This window comes from Cetorhinus maximus, chromosome 5, assembly GCF_964194155.1.
Source record: "Cetorhinus maximus chromosome 5, sCetMax3.hap1.1, whole genome shotgun sequence".
NCBI lineage: Eukaryota > Metazoa > Chordata > Chondrichthyes > Lamniformes > Cetorhinidae > Cetorhinus > Cetorhinus maximus.
Window position 1 is genome coordinate 48,944,037 of NC_135883.1, and position 27,033 is coordinate 48,971,069.

Consider the following 27,033-nt stretch of genomic DNA (forward strand, 5'->3'; position numbering starts at 1 on the left):
CTTCAATTTTATTGTCAGATTGAAGAGTCCCTGAATGAGATGGATTTCCAGTTGTCTTTAGACCTCAATTTCACTGACAAAGATTTTGCGTGAGTATTCATCAAAACGTTAGGATTATTTTGTTTTATTATTTTGTAGTAATGATATCAAGTCATGTGGAAATTTTAGTTTGCAGCCAACCTTTGTGATGATTATAAATACATTTTCATTTTATTTTTGGAATCTAGGTGACAATGACAAGGTCCCATTTCTTGCCCATCCCAGGTTTCTCTGACTAGGTGATGGTGTGCTTTCTGCACTAGCTGTGATGTTGAGAATTAGTGGGTGTTGAGAATTCACATCTTCTGCCAATATCTACTCCATGTTCAGTGGTGTGGGTTTGCCCCTCAAGCAATCTGATTGCCTTCTTATGTACCAAGCCAACTTATGTACAAAAAAGGCTAACTTTTGCTTATGTACAAAGTAACGAATCCACACTATGTCACATATGGGAGGGTTATAACTTGACCCAGAAAGATAAATTCAGTCTATCTGTCCTTCCAACAGTGCTTGGTTATTTCTTCCTTGAAGCCTCTCTGTTGCCTTTATCCTATCACAGATTTCTTTTTACTTTTCTCTTTTTGCAGCCTTCTTGCTCTTTAGTTACTGGCTTCTCAACTCTAGTTTTGATTAAATCAACGTGAATGGCCATACATTAGGACCACCCGCTTACTGTTTACATGTCAGTGGAAGATTTTTGGGTTCCTTTTTAGGTTAACTGCCTTTCTATTGTTATTTTCTCTCTTTGCCAATCTTATGTTCCTCTTTAACTTTCCTCTCAACTTAATTGTATTTGGCCTAATTCTCGCTTGAAGAATTCACCTACCATGCATCATACACCCTGTTTTTACATTTCATCATATTCTCTATCCCCCTCGTTATCCAAGAAACCCTAGCTTTCTAGCTTGTTGGAATGTATCTAGCCTGTACCTGAAATATCTCTTCCTTAAGGATCACCTAGAGTCATGGTGAATGGGGACTGGTTTTGGGCACTATTTGAGAAAGAAGGAGAGGTATTGAACTATACATTCATAGCTTCCATATACCACCAGGTATAAGTACCTCAGCTTCACCACTGTGAGCCATATTCCTAAACTTCTCTCTCCTCCGTCCTCACCTCCAACAACAAATGTGATCAGCTGATGCATTTCCTGGTCTCCAAGATTGAAATCATCCAAACAGCTGTCATTTCACAACCGTCCTGTAACCCACCACCGGCTGAGCTTCCTCTAGTCTCCCCCGCCCACCCCTCCCTCCGGCCCATTATTTACCCCCCACCAGTATCTTTCCCTAATTTTTCTCCTGTCACCCCTAATCCCCTATCTTAACTTTTCTTGTCCGTGAAACGCACCTCCTGCTCTCTTGACCATATTCCCACTAAACAACTGACCACCCAACTTCCCTTCCTGGCTCCAATGTTAGCTGACATTACGATTCTCTCTCCTCAAGTTCTTCCCCTCTCTCCTTTAAACCTGTTATCATCACCCCTCTCAGAAAAAACAAACCTATGCCTCCTCTGTCCTTGCAAGCTATCACTCCAGCCCCAACCTCCCTCATTTCACTAAAGCCATTGAGTTTGTGTGGCCTCCCAAATTTGTGCCTATCTTTCCCAGAATTCCATGTTTGAATCTCTCCAATCAGGTTTTTACCCTGCCACAATATTGGAGGGGCTTTTTTTAAAGTCACAAATGGCATCTGTTATGACCAGGTGAGATGGGGCAAACTGGCTCCCCTCTATTCAACTTCCTCAGTTGGTTGAAACAAAGGTTTGTTTCTTTATCACGAGGATATGCCTTTTCCAAATCAGAATGTATTTAATTATTTACGCTGTGAGCAATAAGGAGCCAATCAAACAATGTTTTCTTGAGTCAAAGAGCAAATTTATTACCCACTAAACCTAAGAAAAATAATAAAAACGCGACATCAAGCATTCGGCTCTCATGTAGTCATTCGGACACACACACCACACCACACGCACGCGTACACACGCACGTATCAGAAATAAGGGGAGTTAGAGCCTAATTTTAAAAAGTAGAAGTTTTGATTGTCCTTGAGGCATAGATTTTAAATGCTGTGGCTGATTTAGGTTAGCTGATTTCTTGGATGTGGCCAGATGTAAAAGATGTTGCAATTATTATGAGACCTCAGTTCACTGGTAGGTTTATGGTAGTGCTGGCTTCTCGAACTGGGCAACAGGCTTATTCCAAAAGAGAGAGGAGAAGAAAGAGCAGCCTTCAGCCCGTTTCTTCTGCTGAAGACGTTCTTGACACCACCTGCGTCACTTGCAATCTCTCTCTAGTGAGTGGGCAGGCTTGCCTTGAAATACTTCACTCATTGTGTATTTCCAAGAGGAAACGTCTGTCTATGGCAGCCATTGTTTCAATAACCAGCACTTTGTACTTTTAATATAACTGTCCTTAGACAGTTATGTGGTTTGATGGGTGTCTGGATTATAGGAAATGTCTCTCTCTTCACACTCCCCTGAGGGTGATTTGTTTGTTTGTCACCTTCAGCTGGGAATATGGCCTTGCATTTTTAAGCAGTTTGCTCAAATTGCAAAATTTCGAGTCAGTTCAGTTGAAGATTCGTACTTACAAAAATAAAGGGGCATAGCCTCGTGACACATCCAATGTGACTGTGACAAAGGTAAACTACCGTTCCTCATCTTTCTCAACCTCTCTGTAACCTTTGACACAGTTGATCACACCATCCTCCTTCAACACCTCTCCACATTCATCTAGTTGGATGGGACTGCACTCACCCGGCTCCATACTTATCTAATACAAAACCTAAATACTGCAGATGCTGTAAATTTGAAATAAAAACAGAAAATGCTTGAAACATATGAAGGCCTGGCAGGACCTGTAGAAAGGGGGAAGGACGATACGGCCATTTTCCTGACTTGTTTTCATGAAAGGTCATTGACCTGAAACGTTAACTGTTCCTCTCTTCACAGGTGCTGCCAGACATCCAATCTTATCTATATAATCATAGCCAGAAATTCACCACCAGTGGCTTCTCTTGTTCCTGCACAGTTGCCTTTGGTGCTCCCCCTAAGGATCCATCCTGGGCCCCTTCTTCTCATCTACATGCTGCCCCTGGCGCAGCATTATTCAAAAGCACATTAGTTTCCACTGTACACTGATGACACCCAGCTCTTCCTCACCTCCACCTCTCTCAACCCCTCCACTATTTCTAAATTGTCAGACTCCTTGTCTGATATCCAATACTGGGTGACCAGAAATTTCCTCCAATTAAATATTGGGAAGACTGTGTGATGTCCAGAAGACATGAAAGAGATCATAAACTGTTTAATTCAAACCTTACCATTTTGCTTATTTAAAAAGTGGACCTTGTTGAACCAAATGATGGCTGCTACAGGCCACATGATTCACAAGTTGGCCACTGTTTCTGGAAATTTCCAACAGCAGTTACAGGACAAAAGCTCAATCCTCAGCCCTGTAGAATCTCTCATCTCTCATTATGAGGACACATTTCAATCGACGAAACCAGGGACCAACAGGCAACTTGTCTCCCCAGCCTGGACTACAACAAAGGGAGACCATCGAAACTTGTTATACCTGCAGAGATGTTAAAAGCCAACATCTATCTCCTAAGGTAAACAATGGACTTTGACCAGAGGCATAGAAACTGCTTGTTAGCCTGCAACTGACTCATTAATGGGCGACATCACATGACTCAAGCTTCAGGTCTTTGGGAAGTTTTAATTTTACATTTCTAGACTCGCAACTCAGTCTGCTGCTTAAACTCCAGCCTGCAAACATCAGAACAAGACTCCAGGCTGGCCAACAGCCTGCATCAAGTCTAAGCCCTCAGAGCCCCCTTTCTCTGGAAGATTCCTGCTGAATACCAGATTCACCATACCAGGAATACAAGATTCCTGTCTGAATACCAGCCGCATTTCGCTGTGTCACCATAAACTTTGAAATAATTCTGAAAACACCTGCTTCAGCCTGAGCCCACCTGAACTGCAGCTCCTCTGTGAAGGAACCCTCACTGGACTCTGACTTTCTGGACTCTGGCAATCACTGATATCTATACCTGTGGTGTTTTTTCTTTGAAGTTATTCATAGTTGTAAAAACTTCTCTTTCCTATCTTCTTATTGTGTACTTGTGTGTGTGTATGAAATTGCGACCCTTCCCCGGGTTTGAATATGTGAATTGACTATACTTCTAATTTAATTTCTATTTCAAAAATTAGAACGCCTCTGCTTATGGACAGACAGCAAAAAAAAAAGAGTTCAGTTTGGCCTCTCTCTCCCGTCCATAACAACTGAAGCCATTGTCTTCAATCCCTAACACAAACACCACTTCCTGTCCACCAACTCCAGCCCTCTCCCTGGAAACTGTCTTGAGGCTGAACCAGACTGTTTGCAACCTTAGTCTCGGGATCAAATAAGGCACTAACTTTTCCACCACACATCTGTGCCTTCGCTAAGACCACTGATTTCCACCTTTGAAAGATTATCCTGCCTTAGCTCTTCTGCTGCTGAAACCCTCATCCGTTCCTTGATTACCTCCAAGCTTGACTGGCCTCCTCCATTCTACCCTCAGTAAATTTGAGGTCACCCAAAACTCAGCATGTGTCCTAACTCGCATCAAATCCCCTTCACCCCTATGCTCACTGATCTACACAGGCCACCAGTTAAGCAACACCTTGATTTTAAAATTCTTATCCTTATTTTCAAATCCCTCCATGACCTTGCTCCTCCCTATTTCTGTAATCTGCTCCAGTCCTACGATCATCCAAGTCATCTGCTCCAATTCTGCTCTTTTGAACATCCCTGATTTTAATTGCTCAGCCCTTGTTGGCTGTGCCTTCAGTTGCCTAGACCCAAAACTCTGGTCATCCCTCCCTAAACCCCTCTACTTCACTTTCCTTCTTTAAGACATTCATTAAAATCTACCTCTTTGACTATGTTTTTGGTCATCCATTATCTCCTTATGTGACTTAGTGTCATATTTTGCTTTCTCATTCATCTGAAATACTTTGGGACCTTTTTTTAAAGGCACTATATAAATACAAAGTTGTCATAATGGAAAGGAGGTGGCTGGGGCTGGAAAACTGGAAATGGTAGAGGCCATCAGAAGAGCCGCAGATGTAGGTGGATAGGAAGTGGACAGGGGAAAATAGTGTCATGGTAAGACAAAGTAAGTTTGCGGTAAGATCAGGCTTGTGAGCCTTAGGGAGGGGGTTAGATACACCGTTGGAGAGCTGTGAGGTTGGAGGCCATGGAAGGGCAAGATCTCTTGACATGAAGTCAGTAATATATTGGTAAATGATGATAGTGTTCAGTTGTGAGATCCGTGTCTGGAGGTGGGGGCAGGAGGTGTTATATGAGAGTTGCTGTTCAACTTGGCAAGGTAGATTTGCTTCTGATGTACAGCAACAATTGATTTGATGATAAATGCAAAATGCTGCAGATGCTGGAAATCTAAAACAAAAACAGAAAATGCTGGAATAAGTCAGCAGGTCTAATGGCAGCTGTGGAGAGAAAAACATTGTTAACGTTTCGAGTCTATAATAGTCATATGGACGCAAAACGTTAACTGTTTTTCTCTCCAAAGATGCTGTTAGACCTGCTGAGTTTTTCCAGCATTTTCTGTTTTTTTTTTTCAGAAATAGGACTAGGTTGGAATTTAAACTGTTTGAGGGGTGGAGCAAATTAGAAGGTCAGGGATAGGTGCGAGCTCAGGAGAGATTGGCAAAGGTGTCATGGACACAAGACAAAGGAAGCATTAATGGTAGTGTTAAAGACTAAAGTTGCTGACGGGCATAAAGGTAATATAGCAGAATGTGTTAACAACAGAATAAGGGTCTGTGAAAGCACAACATGGAAACAAGTGACAGATGGCCTTGTTGAGGTGGGGGACGGTGTAGGGAAAAGGATTTTTAAAAAAAAATACAATGAATAAATTAATTGGATTTTAAAAAGCGGTAAAGATGGAAGAGAGAGTTCATGGTCTGAAATTGTTGAACTCACCAACCTGCCTCCTGCAGATGCATCTGCCCATGACAGTATCGGTTCACTAATGTCCTTTAGGGAAGTAAATCTGCTGTCCTTACCTGGTCTGGCCTACATGTGACTCCAAACCCACAGCAATGTGGTTGACTCTTAACTGCCCTCTGAAATGGCCTAGCAAGCCGCTCAGTTGTATCAATCCGCTAAAAAGTCTAAACAGAATGGAACCAGAGGGACCACTTGGCATTCACCTAGACACCAGAAATGACAACGGCAGACTCAGCCCTGTCGATCCTGGAAAGTCGTCCTTATGAACATTTGGGGCCTTGTGCCAAAATTGGGAGAGCTGTCCCACAGAATATTGAAGCAACAGCCTGACATATTCATTCTCACCGAAACAATTACAGACAATGTCCCAGGCACCAGCATCACCATCCCTGGATATGTCCTGTCCCACAGGCAGGACAGACCCAGCACAGTTGGCGGCACAGTGGTATACGTTCAAGAGGGAGTTGCCCAACATCGACTCTGGATCCCATGAAGTCTCATGGCATCAGGTCAAACATGGGCTAGGAAACCTCCTGCTGATTACCACGTACTGCCCTCCCTCAGCTGATGAATCAGTACTCCTCCATGTTGAACATCACTTGGGGGAAGCACTGAGAGTGGTAAGAGCACAGAATGCACTCTGGGTGGGGGATTTCAATGTCCATCACCATATTGGCTCTGTAGCACCACTGCTGACCGAGCTGGCCGAGTCCTAAAGGACATAAGTGCTAGACTGGGTCTGCGGCAGCTGGTGAGGGGACCAACAGGAGGAAAAGACACATGAGATCTCGCCCTCACTGACCTGCCTGCAGCAGAGGCATCTGTCCATGACAGCATCAGTAGGAGTCACCACTGCACAGTCCTTGTGGAGACAAAACCTTCTTCACATTGAGGATACCCTCCATCGTGTTGTGTGGTACTACCGCCATGCTAACTGGGATAGATTTCGAACAGATCCAGCAACTCGACTGGGGAACCATGAGGCACTGTGGGCCATCAGCAGCAGCAGAATTGTACTCAAACACAATCTGTAACCTCATGGCCTGGCACATCCCCCACTCTACCATTACCGTCAAGTCCTGGGATCAACCCTGGTTCAAAGAGAGGTGCAGTGAGTCATGCCAGGAGCAGCACCAGGCACACCTAAAAATGAGGTGTGAATCTGGCGAAGCTATGACACAGGACTACTTGCATGCCAAACACCAAAAGCAGCAAGTGATGGACAGAGCTAAGCAATTCCACAAGCAATGGATCAGATCTAAGCTCTGCAGTCCTGCCACATCTACTCACAAATGGTGGTGGACAATTAAACAACTCAGTGGAAGAGGAGGCTCCACAAATATCCCCATCCTCAATGATGGAGTCCAGTGCATACAGGTGCAAGAGATAAGGCTGAAGCATTTGCAACAATCTTCAGCCAGAAGTGCCGAGTGGATGATCATCTTGGCCTCATCCGAGGGTTCCCAGCGTCACAGATGCCAGACTTCAGCCAATTCAATTCACTCCACTTGATATCAAGAAACGGCTAAAGACACTGGATGCTGCAAAGACTATAGACCCTGACAGTATTCCGGCAATAGTACTGAAGATTTGTGCTCCAGAACTTGCCTCTCCCCTAGCCAAACTGTTCCATTACAGCTACAACAATACCCAGCAATGTGGAAAATTGCCCAGGTATGTCCTGTACACAAAAAGCAGGACAAATCCAACCCGGCCAATTACTGCCCCATCAATCTACTCTCCATCATCAGTAAAGTGATGGAAGGGTCATTAACAGTGCTATCAAGCGTCACTTAACCTGCAATAACCTGTTCACTGGCGCTCAGTTTGGGTTCCACCAGGGCCACTCAGCTCCTGACCTCATTTACAGCCTTGGTTCAAACATGGACAAAAGAGCTGAACTCCAGAGATGAGGTGAGAGTGACTACCTTCAACATCAAGGCAGCATTTGACCGAGTATGGCATCAAGGTGCCCGAGCAAACTGAAGTCAATGAGAATTAGGGGAAACTCTGTGCTGGTTTGAGGCATACCTAGCACCAAGGAAGATGGTTATGGTTGTTGGAGGTCAATCATCTCAGCTCCAAGACATCACTGCAGGAGTTCCTCAGTGTAGTGTCCTCGGCCCAACCATCTTCAGCTGCTTCATCAATGACCTTCCTTCCATCCTCAGGCCAGAGGTGGGGAAGTTCACTGATGATTGCACACTGTTCACCGTTCACGATTCCTCAGATACTGAAGTAGTCCATGTTCAAATGCAGCAAGACTTGGACAATATCCAGGCTTGGGCTGACAAATGGTAAGTAACATTTGCGCCACACAAGTGCCAGGCAATGACTATCTCCATCAAGAGAGAATCTAACCATCGCCCCTTGACATTCAATGGCATTAGCATCGCTGAATCCCCAACTATCAACATCCTGGGGGTTGCCATTGACCAAAAACTGAACTGGACTAGCCATATAAATGCTGTGGCTACAAGAGCAGGTCTGAGGCTAGGAATCCTGTGGCGAGTAACTCACCTCCTGACTCCCCAAAGCCTGTCACCATTTACGAGGCACAAGTCAGGAGTATGATGGAATACTCCTCACTTGCCTGGATGAGTGCAGCTCCCACAACACTCAAGAAGCTTTAGGACAAAGCAGCCAATGTGATTAGCACCCCATCCACAAACATGCACTTCCTCCATCACCAATGTACAGTAGCAGCAGTGTGTACCATCTACAAGATGCACTGCAGGAATTCACCCAGGCTCCTTAGAGAGCACCTTCCAAACCACGAACACTACCATCTAGAAGGGACAAGGGCAGCAGGTAGATGGGAACACCACCACCTGGAAGTTCCCCTCCAAGTCACTCACCATCCTGACTTGGAAATATATTGCCGTTCCTTCAGTGTTGCTGGGTCAAAATCCTGGAATTCCCTTCCTAACAACACTGGGTGTACCTATATCACATGGACTGCAGCAGTTCAAGAAGGCAGCTTACCACCATCTTCTCAACGGCAACTAGGGATCGGCAATAAATGCTGGCCCAGCCAGCGAAGCCCACATCCCGTTAAAGAATTTTTAAGTAAAAAGTCATACGGGACTCGAGTCATTAAGTCTGTTTCTCTCTGCACAGATGCTGCAGACCTGCTGAGTTTTTCAACATTTTCTGATTTTTACTGCTTTGATGATGCCTGGGTTGGAGTTGAGAGAACAGAACACTGCATATCAAAGGGAGCTAGGTCAGGGAAGTTATGAAGAAACTGACATCATCCTAGCAATTCTCACAATAAAGGTGGAGCAGAGGCATCCAGATGAATTGGGCTAAAAGACCAGAGAACAGTCTGGATAGGGGAAGCCTTTTGGTCATCATAATAGTTATAGAAACCAAGACAATGAACGAGAGTTCAGTATCATGGCAAGCTCAGAATTTGATGAGTTGAGGAATGATAATAGATCATTTGAGGTCAGAGATGAGATGGTCAGAGGATATAATACAGCAAGGCATGAGTTTGGAAGAAGGACAAGATCAAAAGAAAGTGAAAAGGCAGAAGAATAAGATTCAAAGCTGGAGGTTGTTGAAGCTTACAATTCCTGCCATCTGAAAAGAAGAACGCATTGGACGAAATGAATGATGAAATGAAAAGGAGAAACAGAACACCTCTGCAATAAAGTAAGCTGAAGCAATTGAAGGTTATATAGAATCTTGGGCATAGAAATAGACCATTTGACCTAACTGATCAGTGCCAGCGTTTATGTTCCACATAAGCCTAGAGATATAGATCAAGGATGTGCATGTGGTGGAGAGTGGTTTTGGTGCACCATCAAGGGCAATGGTTAGAGAAACATTGAATGTCAGAGATTACAGTGACCATGTGTGAACCTGAAACTGGAAGGGTGAAATTATGTTCAATTCCTTGCAAAATGAGTCAAACTTGCAATTGGATGCGTGTGCGTATATTTCATGGCTGAAAAACATACTGTGGGAAGTGATCGCACAAATTAACATGGTCCTCTCCGCACAGCACAATCCCTGTTTGCTGGTTAAAAAAAACCCCTGCATTTTCTACTGTTGTGAAATGTTATCACATTTTTAAGACACAGTTTTCACCTGCCACAAAGATGTTCCCCTGTCCCTAGCTGACTTTTCTGTATCATGGTGATTTGCATTTTTAGTCTGGCTGTATGGCTAACACCAAGAAGTTCACCAAAGCAGTGAACAGAGTTTTTACTCCTTTGATCTCGAGGCTTGGCACAGTAGAGCACGGCTGGTGCACTTTTTGTCAACTGAAACACTTCAAAATCTTTCTGCATTTTTTTAATACCTTATGCAATCAATTGTTTGACTAGGCTTCCTGGCCCTCTCAATTTTAAGTGGTCCCCTCCAGTACCTTTCCCTTGCACCAATTGAGGAAAATGCAGGTGCTCCCAGTGTGTAATTAAAGAAGTATATTAGAAGGATGAGGGAGTTTCATTAATGAACTGAGAGAATCTGAAAGAATAGATAGTTATGTGATACAAGATTTCAGATTGGTGCCTGAAAGAGAAGGGAGCTGGGGGATTGTACAGGCCTAGGTGATGGAGTACCACAGAGAGCTGGAAGTGGCAGCATGGCTGGAGCAGAAGTTGATGTGGCTGTAGATGCTCAACAGAGTAGCAAAATCTGCTATTTGGAGCTACTGCTGGAAGTGATAAAGTTTATCATAAACCTTGAAAGGAAAAGAAAAGCAGTGAAGCTGTGTTGCTTAGCAAAGTAGAAGAGGAGGCACATGAATGTCAGGATGATTGTCCATATCTGTGGTGCTTAATTGATATTTTACTTATTTTTAACTAATTAGCGATTACAGGAAACGTACCAACAGCAATGAAGTCATGTGCGCATAAAAATATTTGATTTGATTTTGTTGATAATTTTTTTTCCTGTGTGTAATTTTCCTCATTTGTGACTTTCCGTACCTGTTTTCATTTGCTAACTTAAGCGGTGAACCAATTGCGTACATGGTGACATTTTGGAAGTCTGATTGATAACACTTGAATGTATGAAACTTTGAAGTGTGGCTGACTTTTTTCAAGTAGAATACTTTTATATAGTCAACCAGCCCAGTGTTGCTGTTGGATATGTCCCTGTGGAGACGTTGGATACAATTGTGGCTGACAAAAGCTGGATCAATGCAGAGAAACTTTATCAACATTTTTAGAAACACCTCCACATATAAGTATCCAGTTCATCTGGTTCTGAAAGGTTGGAGTCCACTAAAGGTACAGCTTTGTGAGTAGAGTATAATTCAGTATCAATTTCAGGTAGTAACCAGCTGTTTAAACGATGCTCATACTGGTTTTTGGAGTCTCACAGATAATTTGCAGCTTTAACATTATTTGCACGGTAGACCCAGTATTTGTATGGCCAAGTAGGTAGCATACAATTAACTTATTCTTTGCCAGTGTTGTATATGGACTTTTTAGCAGCACTGCAGTTTGTTTAACCTCGCAATTCTATGGCCTATCTAATACTTTCTAAACATAATGGCTGTACCAATATTTCTAGTGTCTTCTCATATACTTGAGGTATTTTTATGTACATAGTGGAAAATTTAGTGAGGTTATCACTTAAGTGTAATAAAATACATTTCATCCTGTTCCTCATTTGTAGATTTCCCTGATTAAATCTCTTCAATTAACTACTATTGCCGTGCACTCAGCATCTGTGAAATAATTCAAAGGACAAGAAATCTGCTTATTCCTGCAGTGCCCCTCTATAATTGGATGAGGGACCCAGGAATTGTGTTTCTTCTGATGTATGACTGAGCAAATTCTTTAGTGTGCCATAACCTATAGTACAGGATTTCATATAGATATAAAGGAAACCTGAAATCCTGGCTCTCCATGCAAGGAAAACTGTGTTGTTAAATTGAAGTAAGCATACTCCTTTATTACTTTTATATGGAAAGTTCCCCATTCCCAAGGTCATGAGAAAAGCCAGGTTTTCCTTCTTTTTAATTGGTCTCTATATTATATCAGTAAATACCCAGTATTTATTTTAAAGTTGATTTTAAAAAAAATTTCTTTCCAGATTTGATGACCCAAATTCTCTACAACTGATTAGTAGTCGGACATTGAAGCTGCACTTCAGTTTACATCGAGGCCTTCATCACCATGTCAATGTTATGTTTGATTACTTCCACCTCTCTGTTGTAACAATTACTATTCATGCCTCCTTGGTTGCACTTCACCAGCCCCTAATAAGGTAGGTCTTTAGAAATAAACTGTCATTGAGGAAACAATTCAGTACAGCTTCAATTGTATTGCTCTAAATTATATTAATTGTTACTCCATTTGTACTAAATGGTCACAGTAAATTTATATTTATTAATGTATGTTTATAGATAATACCTCAAACCCACAGCAAGTAAGGTTCTGCAGAAATTTTGCAATAATTTCATTATGCATCAGAAAGCCAACGTCTACCAAGATAGCATGCTTCTGGGTCTGATCACACATAGCAACTTTGCAGTCATGTGGAGAGGAATCAGTGTAAACCTAAAAACACCCAGCAGGAAGTTGTGTTTTATATATCCAGATTTGGGTTTTACCTGGCGAGAACATCTTAGCTATGTAACACTAAGGTAGCAGTACCAGCAGAAGTCTCAGACTCGCTCACTCTCAGGCTCATGCACTATTTGCCTCATGCATTCACAGTCCTCCAGATATAAAGGGTGTCGTGTCATATGTGTGAACAGCAAAAATCATAATTGGCTCAAATAAGCTTCAATCTTTCAAATTAGCCATACTGATCAGCTCAAACATCCCATAGGCTAAATATGAATTTTAAAAAGCAGTTCCCATTCATTGTACAGCTATAATTGTTTCCTTCTAGACTATAATGGAAAGAAAAATGCTATCTGGGAAATGAGTGAAGAAATTATTTATGCAGTCTCATTCATTTGAGCTAGTATTTTTTTCCAAATTACAAGGTCTTTTCAAAAAAAGTAAATAATTTTGTACTTGGGCTTATAACTGAACTCATTAACAAGGGGCGGAATTTTACAGCCTTATCATGACAGGGGCGGGCCCGGGGCCGGAAAGCGCAGTGAGCCATTCAAAACTTCATTGACTCCAGTGGGACTGGAAAATCCCACCGGCAGGAGGGGCCAGAAAATATCACCCTAGATTTCTAGGTATGACCAAAGTTTATTTAGGACACTGCAGAAGGGAAATTATTCTGAAGGACAAAACTTTATCAACTTTGGATCTCAAAAGTTGTTCAAGGCCACCATCAATGCAATTGTAGCATTGGTTGCCCTGTCTGGCATCAGTACAGCAGCACAACGCATAATGGGTGCCTAAAATGCTTGATTGTGATGTTCTACAGAAAAACTCAGCATTACAATGGACCTTAAAAAGATCACATGTATGGGGCATGTTTCCTTGTATGAGGCAAGAGTGACATCCAGTCCCCTGATTGAAGAATTTCTAAAGATTAGTTGCAGCTGGTTGCCCCTATTCTTCCCACCACACAAGGATAATTAGCTGTAAGATCCATAGTTGTTTATGACACAGATGGAGGCCATTCAGCTTATTGAGACCATGCTGGCTCTCTGTAGAACAAACCAGTTGGTCCCATTCCCCCACTTCATCTTTGTAGCACTGCACGTGATTTCCTTCAAGTGCCCATCAATTTCCTTTTGAAATCATTGATAATACCTGCTTCCACCACCCTTGTGGGTAGTGAGTTCTAGGTCATTACCACTCGCTATGTAAAAAAAAACTTCTTCCTCACATCCCCCCTGCATCTCTTGCCTAAAACCTTAAATTTGCTGTCTCTAGACCTTGCACTGTCAATTAATGAGAATGGTTTTTCCTTGTCTACCTTATCCAAACCTGTCATAACCTTGTACACCTCTATCCAATCTCTTCTCAGTCTCCTTTTGCTCCAAGGAGAACAACCCCTGCGCTTCCAACATAATCTTAAAACTAAAATTCCCAATTCCTGGAACCATTCTGGTAACTCCCCTCTACACCCTCTTGAGGACCCTTCCATCTTTCATATAGTATGCTGACCAGAACTGGACAGTACTCTAGTTGTGGCCTAACCAGAGCTTTATGGAGGTCCAGCATAACTTTCTGCTTTTGTACCCAATACATCTGTTTATGAAGCCCAAGATCCCATGTGCTTTGCTAACCACTCTCCCAATATGCCCTGCCACCTTCGAAGATCTGTGCACATGCACCCAGGCCCCTCTGTCCCTGCACAATCTTTAGAACTGCTGTGAAGTCTATGTTGCCTCTCCCTATGCCTTCTGCCAAAATGCATCATCTTGCACTTCTCCATATTAAATCCCATCTGTCACTTGTCTGCCCATTCTGCTAGCCTACCTATGTCCCATTTCAGTCAATTTCTATATTCCTCACTGTTTGACACAGCTCCAAGTTTGGTATCATCTGCAAATTTTGAAATTTTACTCTGTATTCCAAAGATTAAATTATATATATGTCCTTGGGGAACGCCACTGTCTACCATCCTCCAGTCTGAAAAATACCTTTTTACCATGACTCGCTGTTTTTTGCCTTTAAGGCTATCATTTTTATCCAAGCTAACGCTGACCCCCCATCCCATCAGGCTCAATTTTGTTAGCCAGCCTTTGATATGGTACTTGACTGTCCTTGAACCCTTGAATATGGGTATCACATTTGCCACTCGTAAATCCTCTGGCACCTCCCCAGGTTGTGGCTATGTCATGGTACTTAAATAACCATAGCTGTTATTTAATTGCGATGTGACCAAGACTTCGGCTAATTTTTAGACCAGATTCCTGTAGTTCAGCATTGAAAGTTCTGTCCAAACTATAGATTTTCTTTTAAATTACAGTAACAAAATAGGAGAGTAATATAAAAGTTGCAAAGTTATCATGGCTCATTGATGGCACACTTCACTCAGAAGGTTATGAACTTGAGCCCCAATCTGGAGAAATACATATTTTTTAATTAGTTTGTTCGACCATTTAACCGTTGGGTATGCATAAACTCTGCTCTGTGACACATACATGACTGATTAGCTCTATCTATCTGCCCGTGAGGGCCCAGTGAATCATTTTCTACTTGTTACATTCTATCTGTCATTGGGTTCACCTGTTGAATTTCCATCAGTCAGCAGTTTAATAGTATTGCTGAAACATATTAAAGGATATTGAAAATTTGCACAAATATCATACGTAAGGATGGAAATTCAATGAAAATACCGCCTGATTGAAAAGGAATAATACATGGGAAATGAATATATTTTGTCACTTTGCATAAAGTTTGAAAACATTTTAATATCAATGCAATAAGCAATGCTTCCAGTATGAAGCGATAAAGTGTATTAATAAAATGCTTGTGTAGCGTTATAAGTTAATTTTCTTCTAAAGTGTTCCTTGAATTCAGTGTCTCTCGTTTGTTCTTTGGATTTGATTGAGGACAATACTAGTGAGGCAGCATTTATTGCTCATCACTAGTTGCACAGAAAAGGTGGTAATGGGCCTTCTCATAGAATCTCAGGATGAATGGCCTTTCTTTTCTCTGTCATGCCTGTTCTGGCTCTTTGATGGAACTATCCAATTCCACTTGCCTGCTGTTTACGTATAGCTGTTGCCAACTTTTTTCCTTTTCATATATACTTCCAATTTCTTTTTGAAAGTTACTATTCAAGCTGCTTCTACCACCCTTTCAAGTAGTGCATTCCAGATCATCATAACTCACTGCATAAAAAATGATTCTCTCTCTGCTTTTGCTTAATATCTCCTTGAATTGCTGCTCATATGGTGATGGCGCTCGCATAATGGTGTTATGTAGGGAATTCCATGATATTGATCCAATGATGTACATCCATATCAGGAGTTTGTATAAGAAATATAGGAACTTTGAAGTGGTGACGATACTATAGTCTCATGGTTTACAGTATTGGACTAGTGAGTGACCAGAAGGTTCAAATCCTACCATGGCAAGTTGTGAAACTGAGCTCCCTAGGTCTGGTATTTTATGGGCCAGAATCAAAAAAAAAAGCCATGAGAGTTTCAGGATTATTAGAGATAAAAAAGCAAATTTGCGATCCTTTGCCTCTTCTGATAGTGACTCAAGGCCCATGCCATGTACTTGATTCTGAATGCTCTCAGAAGTGAGCAAGCAAACCAATCAATATTTTTCCAGATTATTATAGCACTTGTTCATATGTGCCCTGCAGAGATCCATAGTTCACTGTGATAGACACTTACCCACCCTGTCTTGCCTGATTGTTCAAAAGGAAAAGCTGTTCTGTTTTCATTTGTATTCGGTGATATAAGAACTTAGGAACATAAATAGGAGGAGGCATAGTCCCTGGGAGCCTGCTTCACCATTCACTAAGATCATGGTTGATCTTCTACCTCAATGCCACTTTCCTACACTTTTGCCATATCCCTCAATACCATTAGTATCCAAAAATCTGTCAATCTCTGCCTTGATATGCTCAATGACTGAGGATCCACAACTCCCTGGGGTAAATAATTCCAGAGATTCACAATCCTTTAGGAAAGTAGAAGCAGGAGTAGCCATTCAGTCCATCAAGCCTGCTCCGCCATTCAATATGGTTGTGGCTGTTCGCCCATTTCAATGCCTATTTCTAACCTATCCCCATATCCCTTTAAGTCATTGAGTACGTTTAAAGCAGCGATTGTTATTTAGTAATCTGTCAATGACTGAGCCTTCCACAGCCCTCTGGGTTAGAAAATTCCAAAGATTCACTACCCTCTGAGTAAAAAGATTTCTCCTGATCTCAGTCCTAAGAGGTTTACTAGACTAATACCAGGAATGGGTGGGTTGTCTTATAAGGAAAGGTTGGACAGGTTAGGCTTGTATCCACTGGAATTTAGAAGAGTAAGAGGCAGCTAGATTGAAACCTTCCTGAGGGTCTTGTTTTGAAATTGTATCCCCCCGTTCTAGACTCCCCAAACAGGGAAAACATGTTACCTGCATCTACACTCTCTGTCCCTTTACGTATTTTGTAAGTTTCAATGAGATCACCTCTCTTGCTTCAAAACTCTAGAGAACACCGGCCCAGTTTCCCCAATTTCTGTTCATAGGACGGTCCCGCCACCCCGGGAACAAGTCTGGTGAACCTTCGCTGCACTCCCTCTTTGGCAATAAAATCCTTCCTAAGGTAAGGAGACCAAACCTGCACACATTTGCAACAAGGTAGATGATTTAAAGGTACAAATAGCGGTAAATGGGTATGATCTAATTGCCATTACGGAAACATGGCTACAGGGTGACCAAGACTGGACACTGAATATTCAAGGATTTTTGACATTTAGGAACAACAGGCAAAAAAGAAAAGGAGGTGGTGTTGCACTGATGATAAAGGATGGGATCAGTACATTATTAAGGGGCTGGATAGTGCAGTTACACAGAAAAGGTGGTAATGGGCCTTCTCATAAAATCTCAGGCTGAATAGCCTTTCTTTTCTCTATTTTGCCTGTTCTGGCTTTTTGAAGGAACTATCCAATTAGGCTAAATGTTTCCTGTGGCCTCCTTCCTTCTCAAGTCGGAAGTACAAAATGTGGAATTTGTTTGGGTGGAGTTAAGCAACAGCAAGGGGCAGCAAACATTCGTCAGCATTGTTTATAGGCCACCAAACAGTAGTGGTAGTGTGTGGCATGGTATTAAGCAGGAGATTAAAGAAACATGTAGCATGGGTAATAGAGTAAACATGGGTGACTTCAATCTGCATATACACTGGGTAAATCTAATGAGCACTAATGCCGTGGAGGACGAGTTTATGGAGTGTGTTAAGGATAGTTTTCTAGAGCAGTATGTTGAGGAACCGACTAGAGAACAGGCTATTTTAGATCTAGTATTATGTAACGAGGAAGGGCTAATTAATAATCTATGAGTTCAGAAATTTCTCCTCATCTCTATCCTAAATGAATAACCCCTTATTCTAAGACTGGATTCCCTATTTCTAGATTCCTAGCCACAGGAAACATTTAGCCTAATTGGATAGTTTCTTCAAAAAGCCAGAACAGGCAAAATAGAGAAAAGAAAGGCTATTCAGCCTGAGATTTTATGAGAAGGCCCATTACCACCTTTTCTGTGCAACTGCACTATCCAGCCCCTTAAGAACTGTATATATCTCAATGAGATCACCTCTCATTCTTCTAAACTCCAGGAAGTGTAGGCTTAACCTAATCAATCTCTCCTCATAGGACGATCCCCTCATTGCTGGAATCAGTATTCTGAACTTTTGTTTTTATAAGGCATGCGTATCCTTCCTTACATAAGGAGATGAAAACTTTACACAGTTCTTCGATGTGGTCTCACCAAGACCCCTCACTGTATATAGTTGTAGCAAGACTACTTTAATCTTGCGCTCTAATCTCTTTGAATTAAAGGCTAACATACAAGTTGCTTTCCAAATTGCTTGCTTACTTGTATGCTCACATTGTGATTCAAGTACAAGGACATCCAGTTAGGGTAGATGAGAAGGAATTTTGGAAGATTAAGAACAATGCATCCACTATTTTGGTAACTACTTTTAAAATGCTAGGATGTAGGTCATCAGGCTTGGATTTTGTCAACTTTTATCCCTATTAATCTCTCCAGTATTATTTCTTTACTAATACTCATTCCTTTAAGTCTAATACTGATTTCTTAAAGTCCCTTATTCTCGCGGCATCCTTGGTTTCCCTTTATTTCTGGAATGTTTCTTGGACATTTGACTATGAAGACAGGCACACAATGTTTGTTTGTTGGCTCTGCTATTTCCTTATTCTGCATTATGATTTCTATTGTCCCTGTCTTGAAGGGTTGCACGTTTACATTCGCTAATCTCGTCCTTTTTGCATACCTGTAGAAGCTTTTACAATCCTTTTTCTTGATGTTTCTTGCTAATTTATGCTCTCATTCTCTTTTCTCTTTATTTATCAATTTCCCAGTCATTCCTTTTCTGAATACCCCCATCCCATTTTATCAGTTTACAGCCCTATCTACTTCCCTAGTTATTCAATTGGCCAGGGCACTGGTCCCAGCTCGGTTTAAGTGGAGACCTTCCCAACAGGGGGGGATGTGTGGCGTTTTGTCATTGCACTGGTAATGCAGAGATCCAGGATAACGCTGTGGCGACCCGGGTTCAATGGTGGAATTTGATTTCAATAAAAATCTGGAATTAAAAGACTAATGATGACCATGAAACCATTGTTGATTGTTGTAAAAACCCATCTGGTTCAACTAATGTCCTCTAGGGAAGGAAATCTGCCATCCTCACCTGATCTGGCCTACATGTGACTCCAGATCCACAGTAATGTGGTTGACTCTTAAATGTCCTCTGAAATGGCATAGCAAGCCACTCAGTTGCATCGAACCACTAAAACTCAATAAAAAGGAATGAAACGGGACAGACCACACAGCATCAACTTAGGCACTGGAAAAGACAACAGCAAACCCAGCCCTGTCAACCCTGCAAAATCCTCCTTACTAACATGTGGGGGCTTGTGCCAAAATTGGGAGAGCTGTCTCACAGGCTAGTCAAGCAACAGCATGAGATAGTCATACCTTACACATAGTGTCCCAGACACCACCATAACAATCCCTGGGTATGTCTTGTCCCACCGACATGAAGCCTCATGCAATCAGGTCAAACACAAGCGAGGAAACCTCCTGCTGACTACCATGTACCACGCCCCCATCAGCTGATGAATCAGTGCTCCACCATGTTGAACACCACTTGAAAGAAGCACTGAGGTGGCAAGGGCACAGAATGTACTCTGGGTTGGGGACTTCAATAATCACCACCAAGAGTGGCTCGGTAGCACCACCACAAACCGAAATGGCTGAGCCCTAAAGGGCATAGCTGCTGGACTGGGTCTGCGGCTAGTGGTGAGGGAACCAACAAGAGAGAAAAACATACTTGCACTCATCCTCACCAACCTGCTTGCTGCAGATGCATCTGTCCTTTACAGTATCGGTAGGAGTGACCCCAGCACAGCCCTTGTGGAGACAAAGTCCCATCTCCACACTGAGGATTCACTCCATCGTGTTGAATAGCACTACCTCTATGCTGAATGGGATGGATTTTGAACAGATCTAGCAACTCTAGACTGGGCGTCCATGAGGTGCTGTAGGCCATCAGCAGCAGCAGAATTGTACTCAACCATACTCTCTAATCTCATGGGCTGGCATATTCCCCCACTCTACAATTACCATCAAGCCAAGGGATCAACCTTGCTTCAATGAAGAATGCAGAAGGGCATGCCAGACCAGCACTAGGCGTACCTAAAAATGATGTGTCAAACTGGTGAAGCTACAACACAGGACTACTTGCATACCAACAGCATAAGCAGCAAGTGTTAGATGGAGCTAAGCAATTCCACATCAACAGATCAGATCTAAGCCCTGCAGTCTGGCCACATCCAGTCATGAATGGTGGTGGATAATTAAACACCTCACTGAAGAAGGAGGCTCCACAAACATCCCCATCCTCAATGTTGGAGGAGCCCAGCACAATAGTGCAAAAGATAAGGCTGAAGCATTTGCTACAATCTTCAGCCAGAAGTGCCAAGTGGATGATCATCTCAGCCCCCTCTGGAGGACCCCAGCATCTCAGATGCCAGTCTTCAGCCAATTCAATTCACTCCACATGATATCAAGAAACAGCTGAAGACACTGGATACTGCAGACGTTATTGGCCCAGACAATATTCTAACAATAGTACTGAAGACTTGTGCTCCAGAACATGCCGCCCCCCCCACCCCCTAGCCAAGCTGTTCCAGTACAGCTACAACACTGGCATCTACCCAGCTATGTGAAAAATTGCCCAGATATATCCTGTACACAAAAAGCAGGACATATCCAACCCGCCAGTTACCGCCCCATTAGCCTACTCTCGATCATCAGTAAAGTGATGGAAGGGGTCATCAACAGTGCTATCAAGCGGCACTTGCTTAGCAATAATCTGCTCACTGATGTCCAGTTTGGGTTCCGCCAGGGCCACTCAGCTCCTCATTACACAGCCTTGGTTCAAACATGGACAGAAGAACTGAACTCCTGAGGCGAAGTGAGAGTGACTACCCTTGACATCAAGGCCGCATTTGACAGAGCATGGCATCAAGGAGCCCTAGCAAAATTGGAGTCAATGGGAATTAGGAAGAAAGCTCTCCCCTGGTTGGAGGTCAGTCATCTCAGTTCCAGGACATCACTGCAGGAGTTCCTCAGGGTAGTGTCCTCGGCCCAACCATCTTCAGTTGCTTCATCAATGACCTTCCTTCCCTCCATTATAAGGTCAGAAGTGGGGATGTTTGCTGCTGATTGCACAATGTTCAGTACCATTTGCCGCAACTCATACTGAAGCAGTCCATGTCCAAATGCAGCAAGACATGGACAATATCCAGACTTGAGCTAACAAGTGAAAAATAACATTCGCACCACACAAGTGCCAGGCAATGGCCAGCTCCAACAAGAGAGAATCTAACCGTTGCCCCTTGACATTCAATAACATTACCATCGCTGAATCCCCCACTATCAACACCCTGGAGGTTACAATTGGCCAGAAACTGAACTGGATTGGCCACATAAATACTGTAGCTACAGGAGCAAGTCAGAGGCTAGGAATCCTGCGGAGAGTAACTCACCACCTGACTCTCCAAAACCTGTCCACCGTCTACAAGGCACAAGTCAGGAGTGTGATGGAATACTCTCCACTTGCCTGGATGAGTGCAATTCCAACAACACCCGAAGCTTGACACCGTCCAGGACAAAGCAGCCCTTGATTGGCACCCCTTCCACAAACATTCACTCCCTCCAACACCGACGAACAGTGGCAGCAGTTTGTGCCACTGATGCACTGCAGGAATTCACCATGGCTCCTCAGGCAGCACCTTCCAAACCCATGACTGCTACCATCTAGAAGGACAAGGGCAGTGAATTAATGGGAACACCACCACCTGGAATTTCCCCTCCAAGCCACTCACCATCCTGACTTGGAACTATATCGCCATTCCTTCCCTGTCGCGGGGTCAAAATCCTGGAACTCCCCCCTTAACAGCACTGTAGGTATACCTACAGCACATGGACTGCAGCAGTTCAGGAATGCAGCTCATCGCCACCTTCTCAAGGGCAATTAGCCAGCAATGCCCACATCCTGTAAATGAATTAAAAAAGAAACTCCCTCTTTCCTTAGTACTGATGCCAGTGCCCATGTCCGATGAAACAAAACCCCTGCCTCCCACACTATTCTTTCAGTCACACGTTTAATCTTCTGATCTCTTAGTCCCTGTGCAAATTTTAGTGTGGTCCATGTAACTATCCAGAGATTATTACCTGTGTGGTTCTAATTTTGACACTAGTTCCTCCAAACTCTTCCATCAGAATCTAATTCTATCCGTGTTATTGATCTCTATGTGGATCATGACAACTGAGTCCATCCCCTCCCATTCCAAGGTCTTCTCCTTGACCCTGGCACCAGGCCCGCAACGCGATCTTGCCAACTCTTGGTCAATGTTGCAAAGAACAGTATCTATCCCCCTGACTACACTGTTCCCTACCACTACCACATTCTTTTTCACTCCCCCACTTGAATAGCTTCCTGTACCTAGCTGCTATGCTCAATTTTCACATCCTGCAGTCTTTGCTGTCATCCATACACACGCAGAGACTTTTGCACCTTTTGGCTAAGGCTGAGGGCCCTGCAGCACTGCACCTGCAGTCTCCTTAATAGTCATAAAGTCATAACAGCACTGAAGGATGTCCTCAAGCTCCAAAAAAGTCCACGCTGGCTCTCTGTAGAGCCAGTTCTCATTCCCTTTGCCTCATCTCCAAAACCTTGCAAATCCTCATGTCCATCCAATTTCCTTTTGAAGTCATTGATTGCCTACAGTGGTGGTAGAAGCAGAGACAATGAGTGCCTGGTCATTAGTGCTTTCTCACATTCCTCACTTTGCTTGCTCAAAAACTTAAATCTGTGTCCCCTTGTTCTTCTGCAATCATCTCATGGGAAAAGTTTTCCTTTTTCTGCCTGACTTGCAGTCATACCCTGCAAATGGAGTACAGCTGAGGTAACTGAGTGAAGACTTGGAGTTTGGTGAGAGGCGGAGTTTGGCGAAGGGGGGGAAAGAGGTGTTTGTTTCCTTTTTCTATCTTTCTCACCCTGTAGGAATTGGTTCCTGCTCTGCTACAGGGAAAGGAGCTAGCTGTTTGGTGAGTATCTGGTAAGTGGGTAAGTTCTATTCTATCCCTAAGGTTTAAAATAGTACACAAATTGGTGGTAAAGTTCATAACATATATAAAAAGCATTATAACTTAGTGATGAATATGACTAAGTAATTATTTAAAACACATTAAGGATGGCTGGACAGATAATGTGTCAAGGCTGCAACATGTGGGAGCTCCTGAATAACATTGTGATCCAGGGCAAACATGTCTGCACTAAGTGTTTGCGGCTGGAGGAATTTCGACTCGGAGTCATTGAGCTGCAGGCTGAGCTGCAGATCTGCGACACATCAGGGAGGGGGCAAGTTACCTGGATGCTTTATACCAGGAGGCAGTCACACCACTTAGGATAGGATCTTCTGATTTGGTCAGTGGTCAGGGACAGGAGGGTATGACTGCGAGCAAGGCAGGTAAGGGCACCCAGAGGGCAGGAGTGTGATCCTCTGCAATTGTCCAATAGGTTTGAGGTTCTTTCAGCTTGTTTGGATGAGAGTAGGTGCTGTAGGGTGAAATAGCAAATTCACCATGGTATAGGAAGGCATTCAAGTGGGGGGAGCACAAAGGAATGTAGTGGTAGTAGGGTACAGTATAGTTAGGGGGATAGTATAGTTAGGGGGATTGACACTGTTCTCTGTAGCAGAGAGCGAGGGTCCAGACGGCTTTGCCTGCCCGGTGCCAGCGTTCAGGACATCTGCTTAGGGCTGGAGAGGAATTTGCAGTGGGAGGGGTGGGTCCAGTTGTTGTGGTCCATGTAGGTACCAATGACATAGGTAGAACTAGGAAAGAGGCTCTGTGTAGAGAGTATGAGGAGCTAGCCACTCAATTGAAAATCAGAACCTCAAAGGCTATAATCTCTGGATTATTACCTGAGCCATGTGCAAATTGTCATAGGGTATATAAAATTATAGAGATGAATACGTGGCTCAAAGACTGGTGTGGGAGAAGTGGGTTCCAGTTTGTGGGGCTCTGGCACCAGTACCTGGGAAAGCGGGGGTGTACTGTTGGGACGGCCTACACCTGAATCGTGCTGGGACGAGTCCTCGCAAATCCCATAAATAAGGAAGTATAGAAGGTTTCAAACTAAATAGTGGTTTAATAATAATTGATAATGTAGAAAGATGTATATCGAAGAGTAGAGTCGAGGTAAGAGAGGAAAATGGTAATATGGGAAATGAGGGCCGGAGAATGGCAGGAAGGAGTGGAGAGAAAAAAGCCTAAGAATGTGCAAAGAATCAAGACTAGATGTCACAAAGATAACAAAAAGCCTGAACTAAAGGCTCTGTATCTGAGTGTGTGTAGCATTCATAACAAAGTAAACGAATTGATAGCGCACATTGAAGTAAACAAATATGATCTGATAGCCAATACAGAGACCTGGCTGCAGGATGACAAGGATTGGGCCCTGAATATTGAGGGTGTATGACCTTCAAGAAGAATAGGAAGCTAGGTAAAGGTGGAAGGGTAACACTGTTAATCTAGTATGGCATTTGTGCAATAGTTAGAGACATACTTGGTTCAGGAGATCAGGATGTAGAATCGGTTTGGGTGGAGATGAGTAGTAGGGGAAAAAAGTCAGTAGTGGAAGCAGTCTACAGATTACCTAACAGTAATCGCAATGTAGGACAAAGTATACAAGAAGAAATATTAGGTACTTGTGATAAAGGGACAGCAATAATCAGGGGCGACTTTAATCTACATATCAACTGGAAGCACCAGATTGGCAGTAGTAGCCTGGATAGTAGAATGCTTTCAAGAAAGTTTCTTAGAGCAGCACATTCTGGAACCAACCAGAGAGCGGGTTATATTAGATTTATTATTGTTTAATGTGACAGGCTTAATTAATGACCTCAGAGTAAGGTGCCCTCTAGGTAGCAGCGACCACAATATGATTGAATTTTACATCCAATTTGAAAGGGAGAAGAGTGGGACTAGTATTTCAAACTTAAATAAGGGCAGCTATGTGCGCATGAAAGCTGAGCTAGCTAAAGTGAACTGGGATACAAAGCTAGGGGATAGATCAATAGAGAAGCAGTGGCAGACATTTAAGGGGATATTTCTGAATACTCAGAATAAGTATATTCCTACTGTAAAGGAAAAATCTAAAGGGAGGACCCACCAACCACGGTTGACTAAAGAAGTTGGGGAAAGTATCAAACGTAAGGAAAAAGCATATAACTGCGCAAAGATGAGTGGCAGGCCAGATGATTGGTCAGAATATAAATAACAGCAGAGAATGACGGAAATGTTAATCAAGAGAAAGAAATTAGAATATGAGAGAAAGCTAACTAGAAATGTAAAAACAGTTAGCAAGAGTGTCTACAGGTATTTAAACAGGAAAAGAGCAGGTAAAGTGTGTTTGTCCTCTAGAGAGTGAGAATGGGGAGTTAATAGATAATAAGGAAATGGCAGATGAAATGAACAAATATTTTGCTTCTGTCTTCATTATAGAGGATACAAAAAACACTCCAGTGATAGCTGTAAATTGGGAAATGGAGGGGAGGGAGGAACTTGGTGAAATTACAATCCCTAGGTATGCAGCACTGAGTAAATTGATGGAGCTGTAAGCTGACAAGTCTACAGGCCCAGATGGACTTCATCTTGTGGTCTTAAAAGAGGTGGCTAAGGAGGCAGAAGAAGCATTTGTGTTAATTTTCCAAAATTCCCTAGATTCTGGAAAGATTCCATCAGACTGGAAAGTAGCAAATATAACCCCGCTATTCAAGAAGGGAGGGAGGCAAAAAACAGGAATCTATAGGTCAGTTAACTTGATGTCTGGCGTGGGGAAGGTGTTAGAGCTGATCATTAAAGAGGTTATAGCTAGGCATTATGAAATGTTGAAGGTAATCAGGGAGAGTCAGCATGGTTTTATGAAAGGGAAATCCTGTTTAACCAATTTATTAGAGTTTTTTGAAGGAGTAACATGTGCAGTTGATAGAGGGGAGCCTGTAGATGTACTGCACTTGGATTTTCAGAAGGCTTCTGATAAGGTGCCACATCAAAGGTTATTGTGGAAAATAAAAGCTCATAGCCTGGATAGAGAATTGGCTATCTGGCAGAAAACCGAGAGTATGCATAAATGAGCCTTTGTCCGATTGGCAGGATGTGACGCGTGGAGTCCCGCAGGGGTCTGTGCTGGGGCCTCAACTTTTTACAATTTACATCAATGATGTGGATGAGCGAAGCGAAGGCATGGTAGCTAAATTTTCAGACGACACAAAGATAGGTAGGAAAAAATGTTGTGAAGGAGACATGAGTTTGTAGCCGGATTTAGATAAGTTGAGTGAGTGGGCAAAAATCTGGTGGTTGTAACCTGATTGGCTGGTAGAGAATCTACACTGAATTTGAAACTAAAACATTGTTAAACTAATTAAACCAAATAAATTAATCACTTAATTAATAAGTAGAAGGTATCTAGACCAGAATCAGGGGATTACTGTTCTTAGAATTTAGCATTTAGAGTAGAAATCTAGCCGTAGGGAATGTATAGTTAATAAGGAGTCAATAAGCAGTTATTAGATTTAAATTAATTTATTAAATAGTTCTAGAAATGGCAGTTGCTGGAGTGAAGTGCTTCACTTGTGGGATGTGGGAAATCTGTGACGCTTCAAGTGTTCCGGACAACTACATCTGCAAGAAGTGTACCCAATTGCAGCTCCTCACAGACTGCATGGATTGGTTGGAGCAGCAGTTGGATGCACTTAGGAGCATTCAGGAGGCGGTAAGTGTCATTAACAGGAGTTTTGGAGACGTGGTCACACCCAAGGTAC

General features: G+C 42.8%; 1 protein-coding gene across 4 annotated transcripts in view; it reads left to right on the forward strand.

Moving 5' to 3' along the window:
• The window catches only part of fam135a (family with sequence similarity 135 member A), a 257,651-nt gene that overhangs the window by 80,310 nt on the left and 150,308 nt on the right, over nucleotides 1-27,033 (forward strand). For all 4 annotated transcript variants that reach the window (XR_013576591.1, XM_078541854.1, XM_078541856.1 and 1 more), the window contains 2 exons: nucleotides 19-89; nucleotides 12,126-12,299. Coding sequence is in view for 3 of the 4 variants with exons in the window: in XM_078541854.1 (XP_078397980.1) it covers nucleotides 19-89; nucleotides 12,126-12,299 (245 nt within the window). In the remaining variant the exon portion in view is untranslated. The remainder of the gene's footprint in view (nucleotides 1-18; nucleotides 90-12,125; nucleotides 12,300-27,033) is intronic.